Source organism: Anabrus simplex, chromosome 1 (genome assembly GCF_040414725.1).
Source record: "Anabrus simplex isolate iqAnaSimp1 chromosome 1, ASM4041472v1, whole genome shotgun sequence".
In the NCBI taxonomy this organism is placed as follows: Eukaryota; Metazoa; Arthropoda; class Insecta; order Orthoptera; family Tettigoniidae; genus Anabrus; species Anabrus simplex.
The window spans coordinates 837,278,469-837,301,634 of record NC_090265.1 but is presented as its reverse complement, the minus strand read 5'-3'; the positions used below and the strand labels follow the sequence as shown (position 1 = coordinate 837,301,634).

At 36.2% G+C, this 23,166-nt stretch overlaps 1 protein-coding gene across 1 annotated transcript in view; it reads right to left on the bottom strand.

Annotated features, from left to right (window-relative positions):
- Positions 1 to 23,166, bottom strand: part of LOC136857204 (serine-rich adhesin for platelets) — a 329,451-nt gene that overhangs the window by 90,103 nt on the left and 216,182 nt on the right. The window contains exons 21-23 of the mRNA XM_068224997.1: positions 21,436 to 21,443; positions 20,709 to 20,727; positions 9,721 to 9,883 (exon numbers count right to left, since the gene is read on the bottom strand). Coding sequence (XP_068081098.1) covers positions 9,721 to 9,883; positions 20,709 to 20,727; positions 21,436 to 21,443 — 190 coding nt within the window. The remainder of the gene's footprint in view (positions 1 to 9,720; positions 9,884 to 20,708; positions 20,728 to 21,435; positions 21,444 to 23,166) is intronic.

Below are 23,166 nucleotides of genomic sequence, written 5' to 3'. Positions count from 1 at the left end.
ATTCACCACAATCATATAGAACTGTCTTGGTTGGAAAATGCCATTTATATATGTTGTCCCTTGTTCTTGCAACTCTACTACTACTACTACTACTAATAATAATAAAAATGGTAGAAATAATAAAAAATGAAGATCATTAGTCTTTCTTTAAAATAATGTCACATACATGGGCATCACCAAAATATTAGTGTTTCTTAATAAATTCCAATAAATATACATCTTTCATATTTTGTTTGGTTTCTTTGTGCATATTAAAATACATGAAGCAATTTAGGACAACTCCCATTCATAATGCACATAATTATTTGTATTGCAGAATCTAAATGCAATTAAATAATTAAATAATTTTGAAATTTATTTCTCTCCTGTTAATTAAATTTCTTAAAATATTAGAGGATTTCAATGAATTTCTGGTAATGCTTTGGGGGCTCCTTAACCAAATCTCCATTTTTCAGGAAGGGTATGGGTTCAACTCCCCATCAGGAAGTAAAGCAATTTAGTAACAAGACTTGCAATTCCAGTGGCATAAGATCCTGAGTCGTCTTACATTAAAGAAATATAATATATCATTCTGAGCCTCCGTGGCTCAGATGGCAGTGCACCGGCCTCTCACCGCTGCATACCATGGTTCAAATCCCGGTCACTCCATGTGAGACAGGTTTTTCTCTGGGTACTCTGGTTTTCCCTGTCATCTTTCATTCCAGCAACACTCTCCACTATCATTTCATTTCATCTGTCAGTCATTAATCACTGCCCCAGAGGACTGTGACAGGCTTCGGCAGCCAGCGCAATTCCTATCCTCGCCCTGACCCAGTCATTGGCTGGAAAACCAGTTGTAGGTTTTCATCATTCAATATTATATCATTCTGTAAGAATATAAGATAGCCCAGCTTTCAACTACCTATATAATGTTTACCTGACATGAAGATGGCATATTCGAACACTTTGGGACTGACAGTAAACCAACAACACAAGCCTGCAGCATAACATCCTATTAAGAGTACTGGTTTGCCATGACAACTGCTGCCCCATCTGAAGGCCTGCAGAAAGTGGGGCATCTTGTGGTCAGCATTACATCCTCTACCATATTGCTTGGCTTTTGTGACCAGGTCTGCTGCCTCTCACATTAGATAGCTCCTCACTTGGTCTCAGGAGGCTGAGAGAACCTCATTCCAGCCTTCAGTCTAGAATTAAAATCCTTGGACTAACCAAGAATTGAACCCAGGACCTTTGTCATTAGAAATGTTCTGTGAGAGAGGAATTAAGAAATGATAGCTGCTCCAACCAGAAATTCTGCAAGATCATCTGAAAATATTAAAAAAAAAAAAATAGAAAATAATGAAATAATATATGTGTACTGCATTAATGGAAGGGAGTGTCATTTTAACTCAGTTCGGATGGGATGGAGCTATTGATTGTATTATTTTTGATTTTGTGTTAAAATTACAATTCAAATTAAGGGAATACAAATGCTGTGTGTTTGAGTCATCAGTCCATAGACTGGTTTGATGCAGCCTTCCATGTCACCCTATCCTGTGATAACCTTTTCATTTCTACATAACTGCTGCATCCTACATCAGCTCAATCTGCTTGTCATATTCATACCTTGGTCTACCCCAACCATTCTTACCCCCTACACTTCCCTCAAAAACAAACTGCACAAGTCCTGGGTGTCTTAAGATGTGTCCTCTCATTCTACCTCTTCTTCTCAACAAATTTAGCCACAATGATCTGCTCTCACCAATTTGATTCAGTATTTCTTAATTTGTGATTCGATCTATCCATCTCACCTTCAGCATTCTTCCGTAACACCACATTTCAAACGCTTCTATTCTCTTTCTGAGTGAGTTATTGTCCATGTTTCACTTCCATACAATGTCACGCTCCAAACGAAAGTCTTCAAAAACATTTTTCTAATTCCTATATCAATATTCGAAAGGAGCAAATTTCTTTTCTTAAGAAAGGCCCTCCTTGCTTGTGCTAGCCTGCATTTTATGTCCACCTTACTTCTGCCATCATTAGTTATTTTACTACCCTGATAACAATATTCATCCACTTCCTTTAAGACTTCATTTTCTAATCATTTCTTAATGGTGTCAGATTATTGACAGAGAAGATTTTGAATTAATAGAGGATATATGTTTCTAAGTAAATTAGTTATCAAGAGCAGAACCATCATTAAAAGACAGTAGATTGGCATGTTCATTCACATGACAATTTTCTTCTGAGTTTGTTAAAAGACGACAGTTTTTGATTTGCAGCCTAAGGTAAAACTGAATTATGAGAATAATTTTTTGTGCAAAGCATGTAAAACTATCTCTGAAATAACTATGCCCCTGAGGTAAAGGGCACTGTGTCACAAGTATACGATCTTACAATCTAAACATTACATCTAAACGATCTAAACAAAAACTTTTCAGTGTTAGTTTCACTCGCACTTTTTAAAAAATTAAAAGCTTCGTAAACTTCTTTTGCAAAATAATGCAAAATTTTCCCAATGTTTAACATCTAGTAATTCTGAAAATGTGATTTCTTTTCTATTTGTTTTTGAAGTATACTGGACTTGGTGCCTTTTACCTCAAACTGGCCAGCTTGCTTATTATTGTGCGTAGGAAATAGTGTTTTACTCACTCCAGAAAAGAGCACAGAAAATACATAGGATATACCCTATGTCAAAACTTTAATTTTGAAAAAATGGACATAATGCCATTTACCTCCAGTGCACAGATATGTAAAATGCACAAGTCATCAACTTACAGCTCTATTTTTAATTCATTTTAACAAAAGAGGCCTTCATTCTTTGAAGCATTGGACCTCTTTCCTTTTTCTCTGGATAGTTGCCCAGTTGTACATCCTCTTGAAACAATAATCACCACCAAAATACTAATAATAATAATAATAATAATAATAATAATAATAATAATAATAATAATAATAATAATAATAATAATAATAATAATAATAGTGTTATGTCCCACTAACTACAGTTCTTGAAGACACTGAGGTGCCAGGATTTTGTCTGCCAAGAGGTTTCTTAAATGTCAGTAAATCTACTGATACGAGGTGGTGGTGGTGATTACTGTTTTAAGAGGAAGTACATATTTGTGCACTTTCACATACCACCGAACTGAGCTAGGACTATACCTGTCAGCTGGAAGTCAGAAGGTCAGTGCTCTACCATCTAAGCTACTCAGCCTGGGACCACCAAAAGATTTAGTGGAATATTCAGCAAAATTACTTCTGGCCTTCCTCTCTTTAATCAATAACATACGCTTACTTAAATTGCTTGTCACCTGCTTGATGTAAAGGTTGCATCCCTGTCTCTTAATAGGATGCCCTGCATTTGATTTTGGGCTCATCTAAGAATTTTAATTCTTTTATAAGAGTGGGGCTTATTGAGTCTTATGAAGTCAGTGAGAGCTCTCTGGCATGAGTGACAGCAAACTCAGTCAATTAAGTCAATAGTATGACTGAGAAAGTTGTCTTACAAACCAGATGATACTCTAATATTTGCTGACCATCTGGCCAGGTAACATCATTTTTGCAGGTCCAAGATCCTTAATGGGCTACAGGACTTTTGTTTATAATATTAATTAATCTTGTTTCCAGATACATTGTATAAAATTTATCACAAAATAACCAGTACAATTTTTTAGATATTTCTGACATCACGCCGGGCTGAGTGGCTCAGACTTTTAAGGCGCTGGCCTTCTGACCCCAACTTGGCAGGTTCGATCCTGGCTCAGTCCAGTGGTATTTGAAGGTGCTCAAATACGTCAGCCTCGTGTCGGTAGATTTACTGGCACATAAAATAACTCCTGCGGGACTAAATTCCAGCACCTCGGCGCCTCCAAAAACCATAAAAGAGTAGTTAGTGGGACGTAAAACAAATAACATTATTATTATTATTATTATTATTATTATTATTATTATTATTATTATATATATATATATATTGCGAATGAGCCCATTAGGACTACGCAAAGTACTTAGAGACAGGCATTTGCCTTTCTTTGTGCCCACACTTCCTTCATTCGTTTGCTGTGTGCTTCTTTTCTCTCTTGAGACCATGTTGTTCCGGTCTTCTTCTTTGGTTTTTCCTCTTGGTCAACTTGCCACTTATGAACTTTGGTTCTGAAGATAACCCGGCTTTGGATGTCTTCAGGTGTAATTCCTGCCAGTTTGAGATCTGTTTTAATTTCGCCAATCCATTTTATTGTGTCCGTTTTAGCTTTACTTCGGTTTTCATAAAATTCAACTATTTGCTTGGTAAGTCTATCTGGGTTCATCCTTTTTATATGTCCAAAGAATCTTAATCTGCGTTTTCTGATGTCGCTGTGAATGTTAGAAAATTGTTTGATTTCCTGTTTCCCTCTAAGGTGGTACTGTTCATCTACGAGTTTTGGGCCTAAAATTTTTCTAATGATCTTGCGTTCCTTTTTCTGAATATTTTCTAGATCAGTTTTCCTGTTCAAAATTAGTGTCTCTGATCCATAGAGGCATTCTGGTTTAATAACTGTATTACAGTGTCTTAGTTTAGCATGCTTGGAGAGACACTTTTTGTTATAGATATTTTGGGTGAGTCTATACGCAGTTTCCATTTTTTGGCATCTAACTTCATTGGCTTTTGTTTCCATTCCATTCTCCTGAATTATTTCACCGAGATATTTGAATTGCTGGACCCGTTTTATTTTGCCATGAATTTAGGGGCTTCTTTGCTGCAGGTCATGTATTCAGTTTTTTCAAACGATATTTGGAGGCCGACTTTTTCCGCTGTTTCTTTCAGGAGTTCGATCTGGTTTATGGCTGTTGAAACGTCACGAGTTAAGATTGCCAGATCGTCCGCAAATGCCAGGCAGTCTACTGCTAATTTGCCCCTACCAAGAGTGATTGGTTGGTCAATCTTGAGGGCAGACTTCTGTTTGCGCCATTATTTCTTCTTCATCCGGTGGTACTGAATTTGGGTTTGTGAAGTCAGGTTCCTGCGGTGGAAATCTTTGTGTTGGCTCTGGGCAGTTAAGCAGTTCTTCAAAATACCTTGCAAGTTGGCTATATTTTGCAACAAAGTACTATGTTTTATTTCCATGGAATATCATATTCCATGTAGGGATGGAATTCTCAAAACTTATAATAATCAGAGTTGGAAGAAACTGAGTAAAAGTAATTGAATTACTAGTAACGATTAGTAATTTTTACTTGTAATTGTTACTTTTTACAAAATGTAATTTTACTTGTTATTTACTTACTGAAATAAAATTGTAATTGTAATTGTCAGTTGGAGGAATTAGGACTAGAATTGTGTCCGTGTATTCACCATGTGAGGGTGCAGATGAGGATGAAGTTGACAAGTTTTATGAAGCATTGAGTGACATCATGGTCAGGGTCAACAGCAAGGATAGAATAGTGCTAATGGGCGATTTCAATGCGAGAGTTGGGAATAGAACTGAAGGATATGGAAGGGTGATTGGTAAATGTGGGGAAGATATGGAAGCTAATGGGAATGGGAAGCGTTTGCTGGACTTCTGTGCTAGTATGGGTTTAGCTGTTATGAATACATTCTTCATGCATAAGGCTATTCACCGCTACACATGGGAGGCTAGGGGTACCAGATCCATAATAGACTATATCTTAACAGACTTCGAATTCAGGAAATCTGTTAGGAATGTACGAGTTTTCCGGGGATTTTTCGATGATACAGACCACTATCTGATCTGTAGTGAACTAAGTATCTCTAGGCCTAAGGTAGAGAAAGTGAAATCTGTCTGCAAACAAATAAGGGTAGAAAATCTCCAGGAGCGAGGAAATTAGACAGAAGTACATGGATATGATTAGTGAGAAGTTTCGAACAGTAGACAGTAAGCAGGTTCAGGATATAGAAAGAGAATGGGTGGCATACAGGGATGCTGTAGTAGAAACAGCAAGGGAATGCCTAGGAACAATTGTGTGTAAAGATGGGAAAAGGCGAACATCTTGGTGGAATGATGAAGTGAGAGCAGCTTGTAAACGTAAAAAGAAGGCTTATCAGAAATGGCTCCAAACAAGGGCCGAGGCAGACAGGGATTTGTATGTAGATGAAAGAAACAGAGCGAAACAAATAGTTGTTGAATCCAAAAAGAAGTCATGGGAAGATTTTGGTAACAACCTGGAAAGGCTAGGTCAAGCAGCAGGGAAACCTTTCTGGACAGTAATAAAGAATCTTAGGAAGGGAGGGAAAAAGGAAATGAACAGTGTTTTGAGTAATTCAGGTGAACTCATAATAGATCCCAGGGAATCACTGGAGAGGTGGAGGGAATATTTTGAACATCTTCTCAATGTAAAAGGAAATCATCCTGGTGGTGTTGCAAACAGCCAAGCTCATGGGGAGGAGGAAAATGATGATGGTGAAATTATGCTTGAGGAAGTGGAAAGGATGGTAAATAAACTCCATTGTCATAAGGCAGCAGGAATAGATGAAATTAGACCTGAAATGGTGAAGTATAGTGGGAAGGCAGGGATGAAATGGCTTCATAGAGTAGTAAAATTAGCATGGAGTGTTGGTAAGGTACCTTCAGATTGGGCAAAAGCAGTAATCACACCTATCTATAAGCAAGGGAACAGGAAGGATTGCAACAACTGTCGAGGTATCTCACTGATTAGTATACCAGGCAAAGTATTCACTGGCATCTTGGAAGGGAGGGTGCGATCAGTCGTTGAGAGGAAGCTGGATGAAAACCAGTGTGGTTTCAGACCACAGAGAGGCTATCAGGATCAAATTTTTAGTATGCGCCAGGTAATTGAAAAATGCTACGAGAGGAATAGGCAGTTGTGTTTATGTTTCGTAGATCTAGAGAAAGCATATGACAGGGTACCGAGGGAAAAGATGTTCGCCATATTGGGGGACTATGGAATTAAAGGCAGATTATTAAAATCAATCAAAGGCATTTATGTTGACAATTGGGCTTCGGTGAGAATTGATGGTAGAATGAGTTCTTGGTTCAGGGTACTTACAGGGGTTAGACAAGGCTGTAATCTTTCACCTTTGCTGTTTGTAGTTTACATGGATCATCTGCTGAAAGGTATAAAATGGCAGGAAGGGATTCAGTTAGGTGGAAATGTAGTAAGCAGTCTGGCCTATGCTGACGACTTGGTCTTAATGGCAGATTGTGCCGAAAGCCTACAGTCGAATATCGTGGAACTTGAAAATAGGTGCAATGAGTATGGTATGAAAATTAGTCTCTCGAAGACTAAATTGATGTCAGTAGGTAAGAAATTCAACAGAATTGAATGTCAGATTGGTGATACAAAGCTAGAACAGGTCGATAATTTCAAGTATTTAGGTTGTGTGTTCTCCCAGGATGGTAATATAGTAAGTGAGATTGAATCAAGGTGTCGTAAAGCTAATGCAGTGAGCTCGCAACTGCGATCAACAGTATTCTGTAAGAAGGAAGTCAGCTCCCAGACGAAACTATCTTTACATCGGTCTGTTTTCAGACCAACTTTGCTTTATGGGAGCGAAAGCTGGGTGGACTCAGGATATCTTATTCATAAGTTAGAAGTAACAGACATGAAAGTAGCAAGAATGATTGCTGGTACAAACAGGTGGGAACAATGGCAGGAGTGTACTCAGAATGAGGAGATAAAGGCTAATTTAGGAATGAACTCGATGGATGAAGCTGTACGCATAAACCGGCTTCGGTGGTGGGGTCATGTGAGGCGAATGGAGAGGAGGATAGGTTACCTAGGAGAATAATGGACTCTGCTATGGAGGGTAAGAGAAGTAGAGGGAGACCAAGACGACGATGGTTAGACTCGGTTTCTAAGGATTTAAAGATAAGAGGTATAGAACTAAATGAGGCCACAACACTAGTTGCAAATCGAGGATTGTGGCGACGTTTAGTAAATTCACAGAGGCTTGCAGACTGAACGCTGAGAGGCATAACAGTCTATAATGATAATGTATGTATGTAATGTCATTATATTCGAATAATTGATATACATCCCACGGACACAGAAATGTGAAAAAGTATATTATGATGAAGATAACTATTTCAGTTCTACTATAGAAGAACCAGTAGCTTTACCAGTCTGGATGAGATATTTTCTTACCTCTCAAGTACTTTCAAAGACATTCCAATGATGTTCTTAATATTAAACACAGGTATTCCTTCAAGTGCCCCTATACATGTCGAGGATTATCAATGAGTATTTTAAGGACCAATTAATTTATTTACAAAATAAGTGGAAAATAATTTCCATTACTAAAAGTAATTAACTTAAATAAAAATTATAGGAAAAATTTCTTGGTATCATATTTAGTCTCACCTAGTGAGTAAGGTAAGATAAGGGTGTATTCTGCCTGAAGGCAGGTCCAAACCTCTGCAGAGGTGTGCCTGCGCCGGAGTTTATGTATGGTAGGGTGGCCAGTTCTTTTCCACTCCTCCATTTCCTTACCCCCCACCAGCAGTGTGTTGCAACCCATCCAAATTTTGACCACGCCCAATATTGCTTAACTTTGGAGATCTCACGGGATCCAGTATTTCAAGACGGCTATGGCCGTTGGCTCACCTAGTGAGTGGTTCTCACATAATGCCTCTTTGCAAAAAAAAAAAAAAAAAAAAAAAAAAAAAAAAAAAAAAAAAAAAAAATCATTCACTGAAAATGTAGTAATATATTCCTTTCCCTTGCCAGCTTTTGTATTCTTCCAGCCCCAAGCGAAATAAGCAGAGATTTCCTTAACCCCTTCCCAGCGTCAACCACTTATGAGCATCAAGGTCATTTACTCGCAAGTTGCGTGAACTGCTTATAAGCGTCATTCAAGTTCATGTGTTCATTACAGATTGTGTCAACTGCTTATAAGCCTCAGAAGTTTATAGATACTTCTGACATCTATTGGCCTTATTTTGCAATAAAGTACTACATTTTATTTCCATGGAATATCATATTCCATGTAGAATTCTTATAGCTGTGCACACCTTTTCCATGTGGTCAGCAATCAAAGCAATATGGTTTCCACACTAAAACCCCCGCGTGTAAACAAACAAAGTAATTTAGCTGTGATATTGAGCAAATGCCCTTGTTTTGTAATGAAAGTGAAGACAAAAGTGACACTTATTCTTCCGAATCAAGTGATGTATTCCACGATGACAGACACAAATGTGAAGAGATTGAAGATTTGATTTTACCAGTAATAGGCCTAGTGGGATTCATGCTAATTTTGAGGATAATCCTGAACCAGTGACAATATTTGAATAGTTTCTTAGTGATGAAGTAAAAAAAATTAATAAATACGCAACATGTGGAAAATTAATGCTTAAAGGGCTTAAGACTAACATTCTGAAAAGTAATTGTAATTTTACTGATTACTTGTTAAAACAGTAATTTGTAATTGTAATTGAGTAAAATATTTCTCAAGTAACTGTAATTAAGCCCAATTACATTTTTCTTGTACTCTTCCCATCACCGATAACATATATATATTTTTAAAGGGATTTGTGAGGAGTTGCTATCACTTATGAAGAGTATTTCTGAAGATATCTTGACCAAAAGTTTCATATTAATATGTCATCCATCTCAAAATTTACAGTGTTACACTAATTATTTTGAAAGTTGTTAGTCAATGATCAGTAGTTGGAGGAGCAGATAATAGGTAGATGGATACTACTGCATGCCTTTGCTAATTTATCATTGAATGTTTCTGCAATAAATACTTTTATAATTGATAGAAAACTATAGGATTTGGACTCACCAAAAGATTTGGAGGCCAGGCGTTTATACATTTCCACGCTGGATTTTCGGTGAACCATTCGATGTGTGATGGCTTGATATTTTCTTCGGAAGTCTCGTTCTGAACTTGTTGATTCTGCTGAATCACGACGGCCATTTCCAGAAATTTTTACTTGTTCTTCTCCATTTTTTTCCTCTGCAGTAAAATATCCTAATTTAAATTTCAATTAATTTTTATAAACTACCCAATGATGAATAGATACATATTGTACATAAGGGGAACAAGTGATAAGTGAGAGGAATAAGGAATTAAGTGAATTCATTACAAGTCATTCTTGACTCAAAAATCTAGTCTTATGGAATAAATGAATGAATGAATGGAAAAAATAAATAAATAATGAATTAAACTAACTTCATTCTGCCTGACTCAGTAAATGAAATACCTTATTCAAGGAATTATGTATTGTATGTTATATATTCAATTGCTTATAATGACCGTATGGAAATCTGTTAAAAGCATTTCTAGCAAGTAAATCATTACTGCCTGATTGCCATGATCATTAAGGCATTGAAGCCTATACATATGGTCTGACACCATGGTTAGCCGGTTCAAGTCCAGCTGGTCGAAAAAATTTTCACCATCAGAATGTAGCCGGCAGGGTAGGGGAGGTGGTGGTATACAATATCTAATCACTAGATTGCGTGCCAAAATCCTGGATTAAATTCCAAACCTCTCCACAGTACTCATTTGGAGTAATGCCATATGATGCTGTTGATGGTGATTCGTCCGTCGGATGGGGACGTAAAACTTTGAGACCCCTTAGTGTTATTTGACAGGAGTAGGCTACGTGCTGACACCGGGTTTCACCCTCTTCCTACTCATTATCATTATCAAGTCGCCTATGGGCCTCAAACAGAAAGACCAGTACCTGGCGAGCCGAACATGTCTTTGGACACTCCCATATGATAAATTTATTTATTTATTTACTCGTGTCAGAAGCATACTTAATCATACAGTTAAAAATAAAGTAATAATTAAACTATTTACAAAAATTAACAGACAAAAGGAAATAGACCAAATTTACTGTTCATCTAGATGGTGTTTTGGGGAACTGAGCCACACCTAGGGCATTGTCATCAGCAAGCATTAAATCTTGCTCTGAGCCTGAAAATGGGCAGAGAGGACATTGATACATATGACTCACTGTTTGTTCTTCACCACAGTCACACTTGCTGTCCTCTGATGTGAAGCCCCATAACTTAAGTGAGGACTTAGCCCTGCCGACACCAGTTCTTAATCAGTTGAGGGACCTCCAAACACTCCAGTCTTCATTGTAGCCAGCCGGAAGTTGTTCACGCGCCTCCTCTTGTTGCTTAGATTTCCACGAGGAAAGTCTTGCCTTATGTGGTGGTCCTTTCAAGAGCTTTGATGTCTGGAGGAAACTTTTCCTGGATTTCAGCCTAGATTGAGAGTGTTGGTGACCAAACAGCGGGTGAGCTTCAGTGTTCTCAACCTTCAGTCGTTCTTGATCAGCAGCGACTTCTCGACGAATACTTGGAGGTGCAACTCCAGCAAGAGTTCTCAACAGAAGTAGGTTTCAGACATCCTGTGATTAATCTACAAGCTTCATTTAGGGCAGGGTCCACAGTCTTGGCGTGGGATGATCTATACCACACACGGGATGCGTATTCTGCAGCAGAGTAACACAGAGCCAATGCAGTGGTTCTAAGAACTTGTGGCTTTGCACCCCAGTTTGAACCTCTCAGCTTCCTCAGGATGTTGTTTCTGGCACTGACTTTGTGTCTGGTGTTGGAACAGTGTTTTCTGAAAGTGAGGGAGTGGTCCAGCGTTACCCCTAGGTACTTTGGGGTGAAAGAATGTTCCAAGGGGGTTCGATTCCAGTAGACATGCAATTTCCTTGATGCCTCTCTGTTCTTGAGGTGGAAAGCACAAAGCAGAGATTTTGATGGATTCAGCTTTAGGTGGTTAGCCTTGTAATATGTGCCTAACACCTTCAGAGCACTGTCAAGAGTGAGTTCTACCTCTTCAAAAGTTGCACTCTGGCAGGCTAGTGCAAGGTCGTCTGCATATAAGAAACTTCTTGTTTTGTTTGGGAGTGGTTGGTCATTGGTATAAATATTAAATAGCAATGGAGCCAGTACACTTCCTTGGCGCAATCCATTTTTCTGTGATCTCCATCTGCTTCTTTGTCTTAGAAAGTCAACAAAAAACTTGCGGTTCTGCATCAAGGTTGACATCAATCTGGTAAGTTTTGAATCTTTCGTGAGTGTAAAGATCTTATGAAGCAGTATATGGTGGTTCACTGTATCATAAGCAGCACTGAGGTCAATAAAAGCTACCTCTGTAATTTGTCGATTTTTGAAACCATCCCCAATGTACTGCGTGAGGTTGAGAACTTGTGCAACAGCATTCTTGCCTGGTCTAAAGCCTGCCTGTTGTGGAATGAGGTTTTTGTTGATAGTCTGGATGAGTCTGTTGAGTATCATCCTTTCAAAAATCTTATATAGGAGGCACAGGAGAGATATTGGTCTGTAGTTCCTGGGGTCTCTGCTGTCCTTTCCAGCAATTACACGTGCTTTGCTCCACAGTTTTGGAATCTTGGACATCTCTAGGCAGTTATTATAAAACTGTAGCAACCATTCTTTCGTGTTTCTTCCAAAATTCTTTATTTGCTCAACTCGCATATCATCCAGACCTGCAGCTTTACCTGATTTGCACTTGATTATTGCATTTTCCAACTCAGTGAAATTGAAATGTTACCTGCAGGTACTATCAACGTAGCTCTCTGGGTTTTGGTTTTTTGTTTTATTTTGCCATTTATGAGAAGTTGGTGGGCAATCTGATTGGATGTAACAGAAAAATGTGTGTTACTCATGGTTGGATCTCTGCTCAGCTTCTTTAGGAGTCTCCAAGCCTTTTGGCTGCTCTGCATCATATCCAGTTCTTCCATTAATTTTGACCAGCTCTCTCTTTTCGATGAGGCTATTAGAGAAGTTAGGGCATGTGCTGCTTTAATAGTTTCCTCGCCCATTGGGTTCTGTTCGAATAGCTTGTAGTAGTCCTCTAGTTGCGAGACTACATCCAGATTAAGACCTTCGATGTAACTGGTGCGACATCCACGGGGAATAGATTTACAAGAACTTTTCTTAACAGCCTCCATGAACTGTTCATATTTTGATGTTTTGGACCATATCATCCAGTACAGTGGAGAATTTTGACCAGTCTGCTTTTTGAAATTGTATCTACGACGAAAGGGAGCATACTGAGGTTGGATAGCGGAGTAAAACTGACATAGGATTGGTCTGTGTTGAAACTTGGTAACTGGGTTGCATACTCCCTTGCTGCATTGTTGTGCTATGTTATTAGTGACGAACTTCAAATCTGGGTTATATCCTCTTCTCCAACGGCCACTGTTAAAAGAAGGTGGCAGTTTGCTATCATGAATAATAGAGAGTTTCATGGCATCTGCCCAGTGTTGTAGTAGCTCGCCATTGTCATCACTGTGTTCATATCCCCATTCAGTACTGTGACAATTAAAATATCCCACCACAAAATTCACTTTCTGGTTTCTAAAGTTCACTGGTTCTTTGAAGGAGAAATTGGAGGCTGGAGGCTTGTAGATTGATGTAACTGTACAGTTGGAAGGTTCAATTGTTATAATTTCAATCTCATTCTCTATTGTAAATGCCGTTGACAGAATCAAGGTTGCCGGTTTTGTAAATATGGCACTTCCATATTTGCTATGAGGTATTTCAGCAATGAGTTGCATGCCATGAATTCTGGGTCGCATCTGGTTAATATCTCTGTGGGATTCTTGGATGCATGCAATGTCAACGTTTTGCTCTCTACAAACTCGGCTCAGCAACTCTTCTTTACAAGATGATATGCCTTCAGTGTTAAAAGACATGATTGTAAATTTGGGTCCTGAAAAGGCCTTACTTTGATATTTCTTTGCTGTCATGTTAAATTCTAGGTGGTCACCTGAATGAAATATTTTACAAAAGATGCTTCTGGTGTGAGAGAATCAGCTGTCTAGGAAATGTCCTAGTCCGTTGCCCAGGGAACACCCGGATGAATTTATTAATATTCTTAACACATCCTACGGGGAGGCTTCTCTCTTCTCAAATATGAGACAGTACTGAAGTTGTTTCAATTCTGTAACACTATTATCATCACAGTGAAATAGACCTCAAAATAAATAAATAAATAAATAAATAAATAAATAAATAAATAAATAAATAAATAAATAAATAAATAAATAAATAAATAAATAAATAAATAAATAAATAAATAAATAAATAAATAAATAAATAAATAAATAAATAAATAAATAAATAAATAAATAAATAAATAAATAAATAAATAAATAAATAAATAAATAAATAAATAAATAAATAAATAAATAAATAAATAAATAAATAAATAAATAAATAAATAAATAAATAAATAAATAAATAAATAAATAAATAAATAAATAAATAAATAAATAAATAAATAAATAAATAAATAAATAAATAAATAAATAAATAAATAAATAAATAAATAAATAAATAAATAAATAAATAAATAAATAAATAAATAAATAAATAAATAAATAAATAAATAAATAAATAAATAAATAAATAAATAAATAAATAAATAAATAAATAAATAAATAAATAAATAAATAAATAAATAAATAAATAAATAAATAAATAAATAAATAAATAAATAAATAAATAAATAAATAAATAAATAAATAAATAAATAAATAAATAAATAAATAAATAAATAAATAAATAAATAAATAAATAAATAAATAAATAAATAAATAAATAAATAAATAAATAAATAAATAAATAAATAAATAAATAAATAAATAAATAAATAAATAAATAAATAAATAAATAAATAAATAAATAAATAAATAAATAAATAAATAAATAAATAAATAAATAAATAAATAAATAAATAAATAAATAAATAAATAAATAAATAAATAAATAAATAAATAAATAAATAAATAAATAAATAAATAAATAAATAAATAAATAAATAAATAAATAAATAAATAAATAAATAAATAAATAAATAAATAAATAAATAAATAAATAAATAAATAAATAAATAAATAAATAAATAAATAAATAAATAAATAAATAAATAAATAAATAAATAAATAAATAAATAAATAAATAAATAAATAAATAAATAAATAAATAAATAAATAAATAAATAAATAAATAAATAAATAAATAAATAAATAAATAAATAAATAAATAAATAAATAAATAAATAAATAAATAAATAAATAAATAAATAAATAAATAAATAAATAAATAAATAAATAAATAAATAAATAAATAAATAAATAAATAAATAAATAAATAAATAAATAAATAAATAAATAAATAAATAAATAAATAAATAAATAAATAAATAAATAAATAAATAAATAAATAAATAAATAAATAAATAAATAAATAAATAAATAAATAAATAAATAAATAAATAAATAAATAAATAAATAAATAAATAAATAAATAAATAAATAAATAAATAAATAAATAAATAAATAAATTAATTAATTAATTAATTAATTATTTGCAGTAGAAACGAAATTTGAACCAATTGAAATATAGGAAAATATTATGGGCTATTATCAGTGAATCAAATACATTAAGGACAAGAAGCATATAGGAACACTGAAAAGGGAATAGTTTTTAAGGTTATAAGTAGGGGGCGAATGTTGTTGAAATGTCATGATTTTTCCCTTTGTATTAGAACATTGCTCAGTGGTCTAGAAATTCATACAATATAATAAATGTATTAACACATTTTTATTTTGCATTCTTTTGTATTTTTTGCTGATTTGGGACGATCAGTCATTATTTCAACTTTAAAGAAGATTTTAGGTCAATATATAGTATTCTGAAGCATTTTTTGATTATTTAAAAATGTTTTTAATGTATGCATGCAGTCTTTATTGTCAGGCTGATAAAAGTACACATGTGACAATATAAAAATTTATAATTTCCTTTTCCATATGATTAAATTTGCTAGGGCCTAAATATCTTTAATGAGCATACAAACTGACCAGCAGTTGATGGTGTCTAAGAAAGGGTAAGGAAACATAATGAATGAAATGGCGTATGGCTTTTAGTGCCGGAAGATCCCAGGATGGGTTCGGCTCGCCAAGTGCAGGTCTTTTGATTTGACGCCCGTAGCCGACCTGCGCGTCGTGATGAGAATGAAATGATGATGAAGATAACACATAAACCTAGCCCCCATGCTAGGGAAATTAACCAATGATGGCTAAAATTCCTGACCCTGCCAGGAATCGAACCCGGGACCCCTGTGACCAAAGGCCAGTAGGCTAACCATTTAGCCATGGAGCCGGACAAGGAAACATAATACAGAAGTCAGATAACTAGGAGAAATTATTTCCTAACGTGTCACAAGCACAAGGAATGCACCAGCCTTCGGACTCGCCCCTACAGCCAGTCATTCATCCCCCGCATACCTCAAGGCCAAGAACAAACGAAAATGAGAAGGGATTGGAAACAATAGTTATATAACTTTCTGCTTCAGTACAAAAATTATCATCTCAAGTTTGTGTTAGAGTTCTGGGCAGTAAAAATGCTGAAAGTGAAACCATCACAAATTTTAAAAATTCATCTAGTAAATGAATTTTGAAAATACATGTTTACAACAGATGGCCATGTTCTATTTTTTTTGTAAATTGATCAGTGTTAAAGTGAGTGCTGAAAGGAAGTTTGTTGTACAACTGCACATTAAACAAGAGAAACAACTGAAAGCAATAACTAGTGTGAAGAACAACAAGTGTTCCCAGGTTCTTCAGGGGCAAAGAGCTAACACTGCATCCAGCAAATTAATATATGCATATTTATAAACACTTCCTAGTAAATTAGGAGATAATCATTTCTGTAAAAACAAGAGCTGTGTAGTGAACAGAACAGGGATATACTGTATTACTTGTAAAACCATTGTTACACATTCACCAGAATTCAGTTTGGTCAAATATTTTATTTATTTATTTACATAGTTTACGCCCACATTGGAGCACTTAAATCAATCCATATACACTACACTCTTCACAATATTAGTTGTAATGTTTTCTCAACTTCCTCTTTTCTTCCCAGAACTTCATTTTTCCTGACCTGGCCGCCCTCTCTTCATCTGTAATGGTGTACTGTTTTCGTTTGACTGTTTTTAATTTGAGTCTTTTTACTTATTTTATAGCATTTTTATATAAATTTAAAGGCTTTGTATTGATTATCTTCAGTAATTTCTTAGGTCAACAACATCTGCCCCCTAGTTATAAGTATGTACTGTACAATGAAAGAAAGGGTGTAATGCAATTGTAAAGAGTGAAGCATGCTATTAGAGAATTAAGAGAACAGTGAAGGAGAGATATAAGGAATAGGAAATGGTAAATACTAAAGATGCAGACTTTATTCAAAACAGTGAAAATCATCAACAAGTAATATCTTGACATAATGGAAGTGATTTTCAGCATTTAGTATGAAGGTTACCACATTGTTAAGTAGAACCAAAATTAAATCAATTTTTCACTTCCTATGATTTAATTGTTTTTTTAATATATTGCCTATTGAAATATAGCTATTATATGAGTAAATACTGTCACAAACTTTTTGAATAACTGGAATATGGTTTGAGATATTTCAATTTTCTTTATATGTTATAGATACACACATTATGCATCATTTGCACCAATCAGTCTTCAAAATATCCACCATTAGCATGCATGCAGGCTTGTAGTCTCTTTGGTCAGTCTTCTATTGCAGAAAAGACAGTACCAATTGGGAAATCTGTCACTGCTGCTACTAAGGAGAATTTCAAACTTTCAAACACAGAATGTCTTTTCTTGCAGACCATAGTTTGAAGTCCAGGAGGTTGAGATTGGGGCTGCCAGAAAGCCACTCGGCAGTGGAGATGAAGTCCGGTCAATAAGCTGTTGAGTCATCCTTGCTTCATGAGGTGATGCAGAATCTTGCTGGAAGTTCCAGGGCTCATTTTTGAACATGTGTGACTCAAGTCCTTTAGAAGAGTATCCATAAAAGTTTCCATTTGTTTTTACATCTCCTTTACAAAATAAATCCTTCTCAATAACTTCCCACACACTCCCTGTCATTCTGGTGGTTAAAGCTCACTTCAGTGGTAAAGACTTTCTCGTTAGTGATACTGTCCGTTCTGGGATAGATGGTTAGCCAAAGAGACTCCAAGCCTGTGTGTGTGTGCTAATGGAGGATAGTTTGAAGACTGATTAGTGTAAATGGTGTGTAATGTGTGTGTCTATAACATATTAAAAGGAAAAGGAGTAATCTAAAACCATAATCCAATTATTTAAAAAAAAATATTTTGTGACAATATTCATGGCTAGACTATGTAATAACTTAAAAAAGCAACAAACAAAAAAACAACAATTTCAAGTGCAGACGGAATACAGATACAGCTAGATATTACTCTCTTCAGGAGAGAGAGAAAAAGTTTGTTTGATTGTTAGTTTATGGAGGACAGTCTTGGAAACTGCTAAACTGATTTCACTAATTCACCAACCATTGGAAAGCTTATTTATTCTGTTTTATTATAGGCTATATATAATTATATAATTTTCTAGGAAAATCACTTTTCTGTGTTTTGATGTATGATTTATCCAATAAAAATCATGCAAATCAAGAGAATCCAGAGATAGACAAGCAGTAAGGTTGTCATTAATGTTTTCATGTAACATTTTCCGGAGGTCATAAGTGTAGATAGATGTACGATCATCAAGACATTAATTTGCGGCATGATGCGGTGCGGATACTGAATATTTTGAATGGATAATCACTGATAGGAGGTCTTCGACATTAAATAACACTGACATGGACGTAGTGGAACATCGTATTCAAATAAGTTGTTATCACCTGGCGTAGTGTAAGTTGTATTCATTTGAGTAGTTGCTTTGTAGCATGGATCTTTGTAGATGGTAGATCTTCACACGATTTTCCAGAAGGACAGTTCCGGCGAAACCAGATGCTGTTAATCATTTCTAGATCTTTGTTGATTATGATGGTATTAGCTATATATTGTGCATTTTAGGTGGCAGACATGAGTTCCTGGGAGATGCTGTTCCTATTCGACTGAATTATTATTAAATTCAGTTATAATGTCTTTAAATAATATATGATCGCATTTTTAAGGATGGCCACATTGATTATAGGTTATTATTAGGAAATTCAAGTTGATAAGCACTTAGGCAATTTATAAGAGAAACGATAAGAACGATAGAGTACCGAAAGATGAAATCTTGGATCAATGAATGATAAAAATAAGTGAGACGTTTAAGATTTTCATTTTATTTCTATAACAGGCGGACAATTAATGATAATGGAATAATTTTATGAGCGACATTAAGCCTTCAGCAAGTTCCATGTTTGATTTCATCATGATAGAATGTTGAATTTAAAATTAAATATTAATGATGTGATGAATTGTAGTAGTATTAGCCAACAAAGAATTTGATTTCATTTTATTTTCACATTCTCCAATCACTCTGTGATGTAAATATTATTGTCATTTAGTTCTAGTACTATGATTTCATTAAATTGGGAAGATCCTTTCAAGAAACTAACATTTTAAATATTTTTCTTTATTTAGTTGAGAAATATTTTAGCCTTACACAGTTAGTTGAACGATTACTTGTTACGATAATAAGGGCCTTGTGTTAAATATAAAGAGAACTTCATCGATGCTCACCGAATGTCCATGCCTTGAGTGGAAACTCATGTATCACCATTGACTCCAGCCGAGGCATATTCACATCATCTACGAACCCTCAATATCCACGGACCACGGACAGTTACAATACATACATACATACATACATACATACATACATACATACATACATACATACATACATACATACACTGACTGACAGAGCAAATGCAACACCAAGAAGGAGTGGTCAGAACTTTATGCCAATTGCAGGGTAGACTGACGTCACTGAGGTATGCTCATGATGTGAAATGCGCCGCTGTGCTGCGCACGTAGCGAACGATAAATGGGACACGGCGTTGGCGAATGGCCCACTTCGTACCGTGATTTCTCAGCCGACAGTCATTGTAGAACGTGTTGTCGTGTGCCACAGGACACGTGTATAGCTAAGAATGCCAGGCCGCCGTCAACGGAGGCATTTCCAGCAGACAGACGACTTTACGAGGGGTATGGTGATCGGGCTGAGTAGGGCAGGTTGGTCGCTTCGTCAAATCGCAGCCGATACCCATAGGGATGTGTCCACGTTGCAGCGCCTGTGGCGAAGATGGTTGGCGCAGGGACATGTGGCACGTGCGAGGGGTCCAGGCGCAGCCCGAGTGACGTCAGCACGCGAGGATCGGCGCATCCGCCGCCAAGCGGTGGCAGCCCCGCACGCCATGTCAACCGCCATTCTTCAGCATGTGCAAGACACCCTGGCTGTTCCAATATCGACCAGAACAATTTCCCGTTGATTGGTTGAAGGAGGCCTGCACTCCCGGCGTCCGCTCAGAAGACTACCATTGACTCCACAGCATAGACGTGCACGCCTGGCATGGTGCCGGGCTAGAGCGACTTGGATGAGGGAATGGCGGAACGTCGTGTTCTCCGATGAGTCACGCTTCTGTTCTGTCAGTGATAGTCACGCAGAAGAGTGTGGCGTCGGCGTGGAGAAAGGTCAAATCCGGAGTAACTGTGGAGCGCACTACCGCTAGACAACGCGGCATCATGGTTTGGGGCGCTATTGCGTATGATTCCACGTCACCTCTAGTGCGTATTCAAGGCACGTTAAATGCCCACCGCTACGTGCAGCATGTGCTGCGGCCGGTGGCACTCCCGTACCTTCAGGGGCTGCCCAATGCTCTGTTTCAGCAGGATAATGCCTGCCCACACACTGCTCGCATCTCCCAACAGGCTCTACGAGGTGTACAGATGCTTCCGTGGCCAGCGTACTCTCCGGATCTCTCACCAATTGAACACGTGTGGGATCTCATTGGACGCCGTTTGCACACTCTGCCCCAGCCTCGTACGGACGACCAACTGTGGCAAATGGTTGACAGAGAATGGAGAACCATCCCTCAGGACACCATCCGCACTCTTATTGACTCTGTACCTCGACGTGTTTCTGCGTGCATCGCCGCTCGCGGTGGTCCTACATCCTACTGAGTCGATGCCGTGCGCATTGTGTAACCTGCATATCGGTTTGAAATAAACATCAATTATTCGTCCGTGCCATCTCTGTTTTTTCCCCAACTTTCATCCCTTTCGAACCACTCCTCCTTGGTGTTGCATTTGCTCTGTCAGTCAGTGTACATACATACATACATAATTTGGAATTTTCCTATACAAATGTTCAAGTGCATCTTCTTTGTAACTTGGACAATTTTCCAGAAAGTTATATTTCTATGTGTTAGCAAGCATTTTGAACTTGTAGTCCAGGATACACACATATCCAGGAAGGCGTGTGAAAAACTGTAGGTAAAATACATAGTCCAATATTGTTAAAACTCCAAGATCTTCATAGTAAGCAATAGAATTTAATAATGATCAATAAGATGTATTTTCAGTATTATTGCCTTAGGAAGTGTTTAAGAAAACACTCCAGCTTCTTCTACTGGAGATTCAGCTCACTTGTGTTCAGCAAAAGAGGCCAAGAGAGAAGGGAATTGTACCTCTTCCACTTGTCTGATGAGGGAAGCCTCAGTAATCTGCCATCAAAATGTTCCGACTTTCTTGCATTTCTCAGCTGTCTACTTGACGGACTCTCATGTATGTCATTTCTGCCAGTTATGCTCACACTGATAAGCTTTGCATATTGTTCAAATGGAGCAGTGAAGCACTGCTGTTATTTCACAGAAAATCAAATGTGAACTATGACTGGTTGAAATTCAAAGCAAACTGGAAGGAAATTTATATGTTGTGATAAACTGGAAGGAATTCTTTTTTCAAAATTACAAGTTGCTTTATGTCGCACCGACACAGATATGTCTTACAGCAACAATGGGATATGAAAGGGCTAGGAGTGGGAATGAAGTGGTTGTGGCTTTAATTAAGGTACAGCCTCAGCATTTGCCTGGTGTGAAAATGGGAAACGATGGAAAACCATCCTCAGGGCTGCCGACAGTGGGGTTCAAACCCACTAACTCCTGAATGCAGGCTCACAGTTGCATCCCCCTAAATTCATGGCCAACTTGCTCGGCAGAAGGAATTCTATGCATGCAAAGCCATGGTTAAATGTTAGTACTTTATAATTGTCATGTAATTAGTGATATTATATAAAAGGTTAATGATCCAACAGCAATGTAAAAAACCAAACAGTGTGAAAACTTCCAGTCCCATGGGTGTTATAAAGTAAGAAATGTTTCATTAAGAAGAATTAGATGCTTCAGAGAATCAGTGGTAGAGTGTTCGACTCTTGATTCCAAATGTGTGGGTTTTATCTTGGTTGATGAAGTCATTGAAGGACAAGCAAAATTCCTGTCACTCCACGACCTTGTCGATATGTTGAAGACCTCTGGTGACTCACTCAGCATTACCTGACAAAGTTAACTCAGTCCTAGGAGCTGCCCAGAAATTTTCTACTATAACTTCTGTTAGTACATGAAAATTAGTAGGCAAGCTGCTTATATGGCACCACTTCAGTAGCTGAGGCCATAAATTTAATTTAATTACTTCCCAATTTATAGGTTGCCATTATGAAAAACCATACCATTTAAAGTATTTGTGTCCATACTTAAATTTAGGTAGGATTTTCAAAACTAACAGTCATATCAAGATTGATCCATTAACAACATAAATTAATGGGGATTGTTGTATAAGTGATTTAGCAAAATGTGGAAGTAGCCTTTCAGCCCAAAACTTGTGCAAAAAATTGGCTCTACACTCTACCTGCAGCCCCTTTAAACATGACAAGATTGAGGTCATAGAAGGTTTTAAAATAGTTTGCTCTTGGCTCATAGATCTCCTTGATCCACTGTCACTGGCCAATCTTTTCCAGATTCAAAGCCTATGGTAGGATCAATAATAAATTCTGATCCAGTTTTCCTCTCAATTGCAATGATGTCATTTATGTGTGGACTGCAACACAGTGTCTTGTATTCCAAAGGAAATTCCAATGCTGGCAGGAGCCACTGACATGTGCTAAAGCTTCATTCTTATTACTGCATTGGGTGTCATCCTGACTCCTTTCCTGGAGAGGCATTATTATTATTATTATTATTATTATTATTATTATTATTATTATTATTATTATTATTATTATTTTACCCCGAACGAGGCTATTTCTGACTTCCAGACAAAACTAGATGGGCTTGAAGATACTCTGCAAGGGATGAACACTAACCTAGTTGTTGCTGGTGATTTTAATGCTCAAGCAGTTGAATGGAACATGCCTCAAACAAATT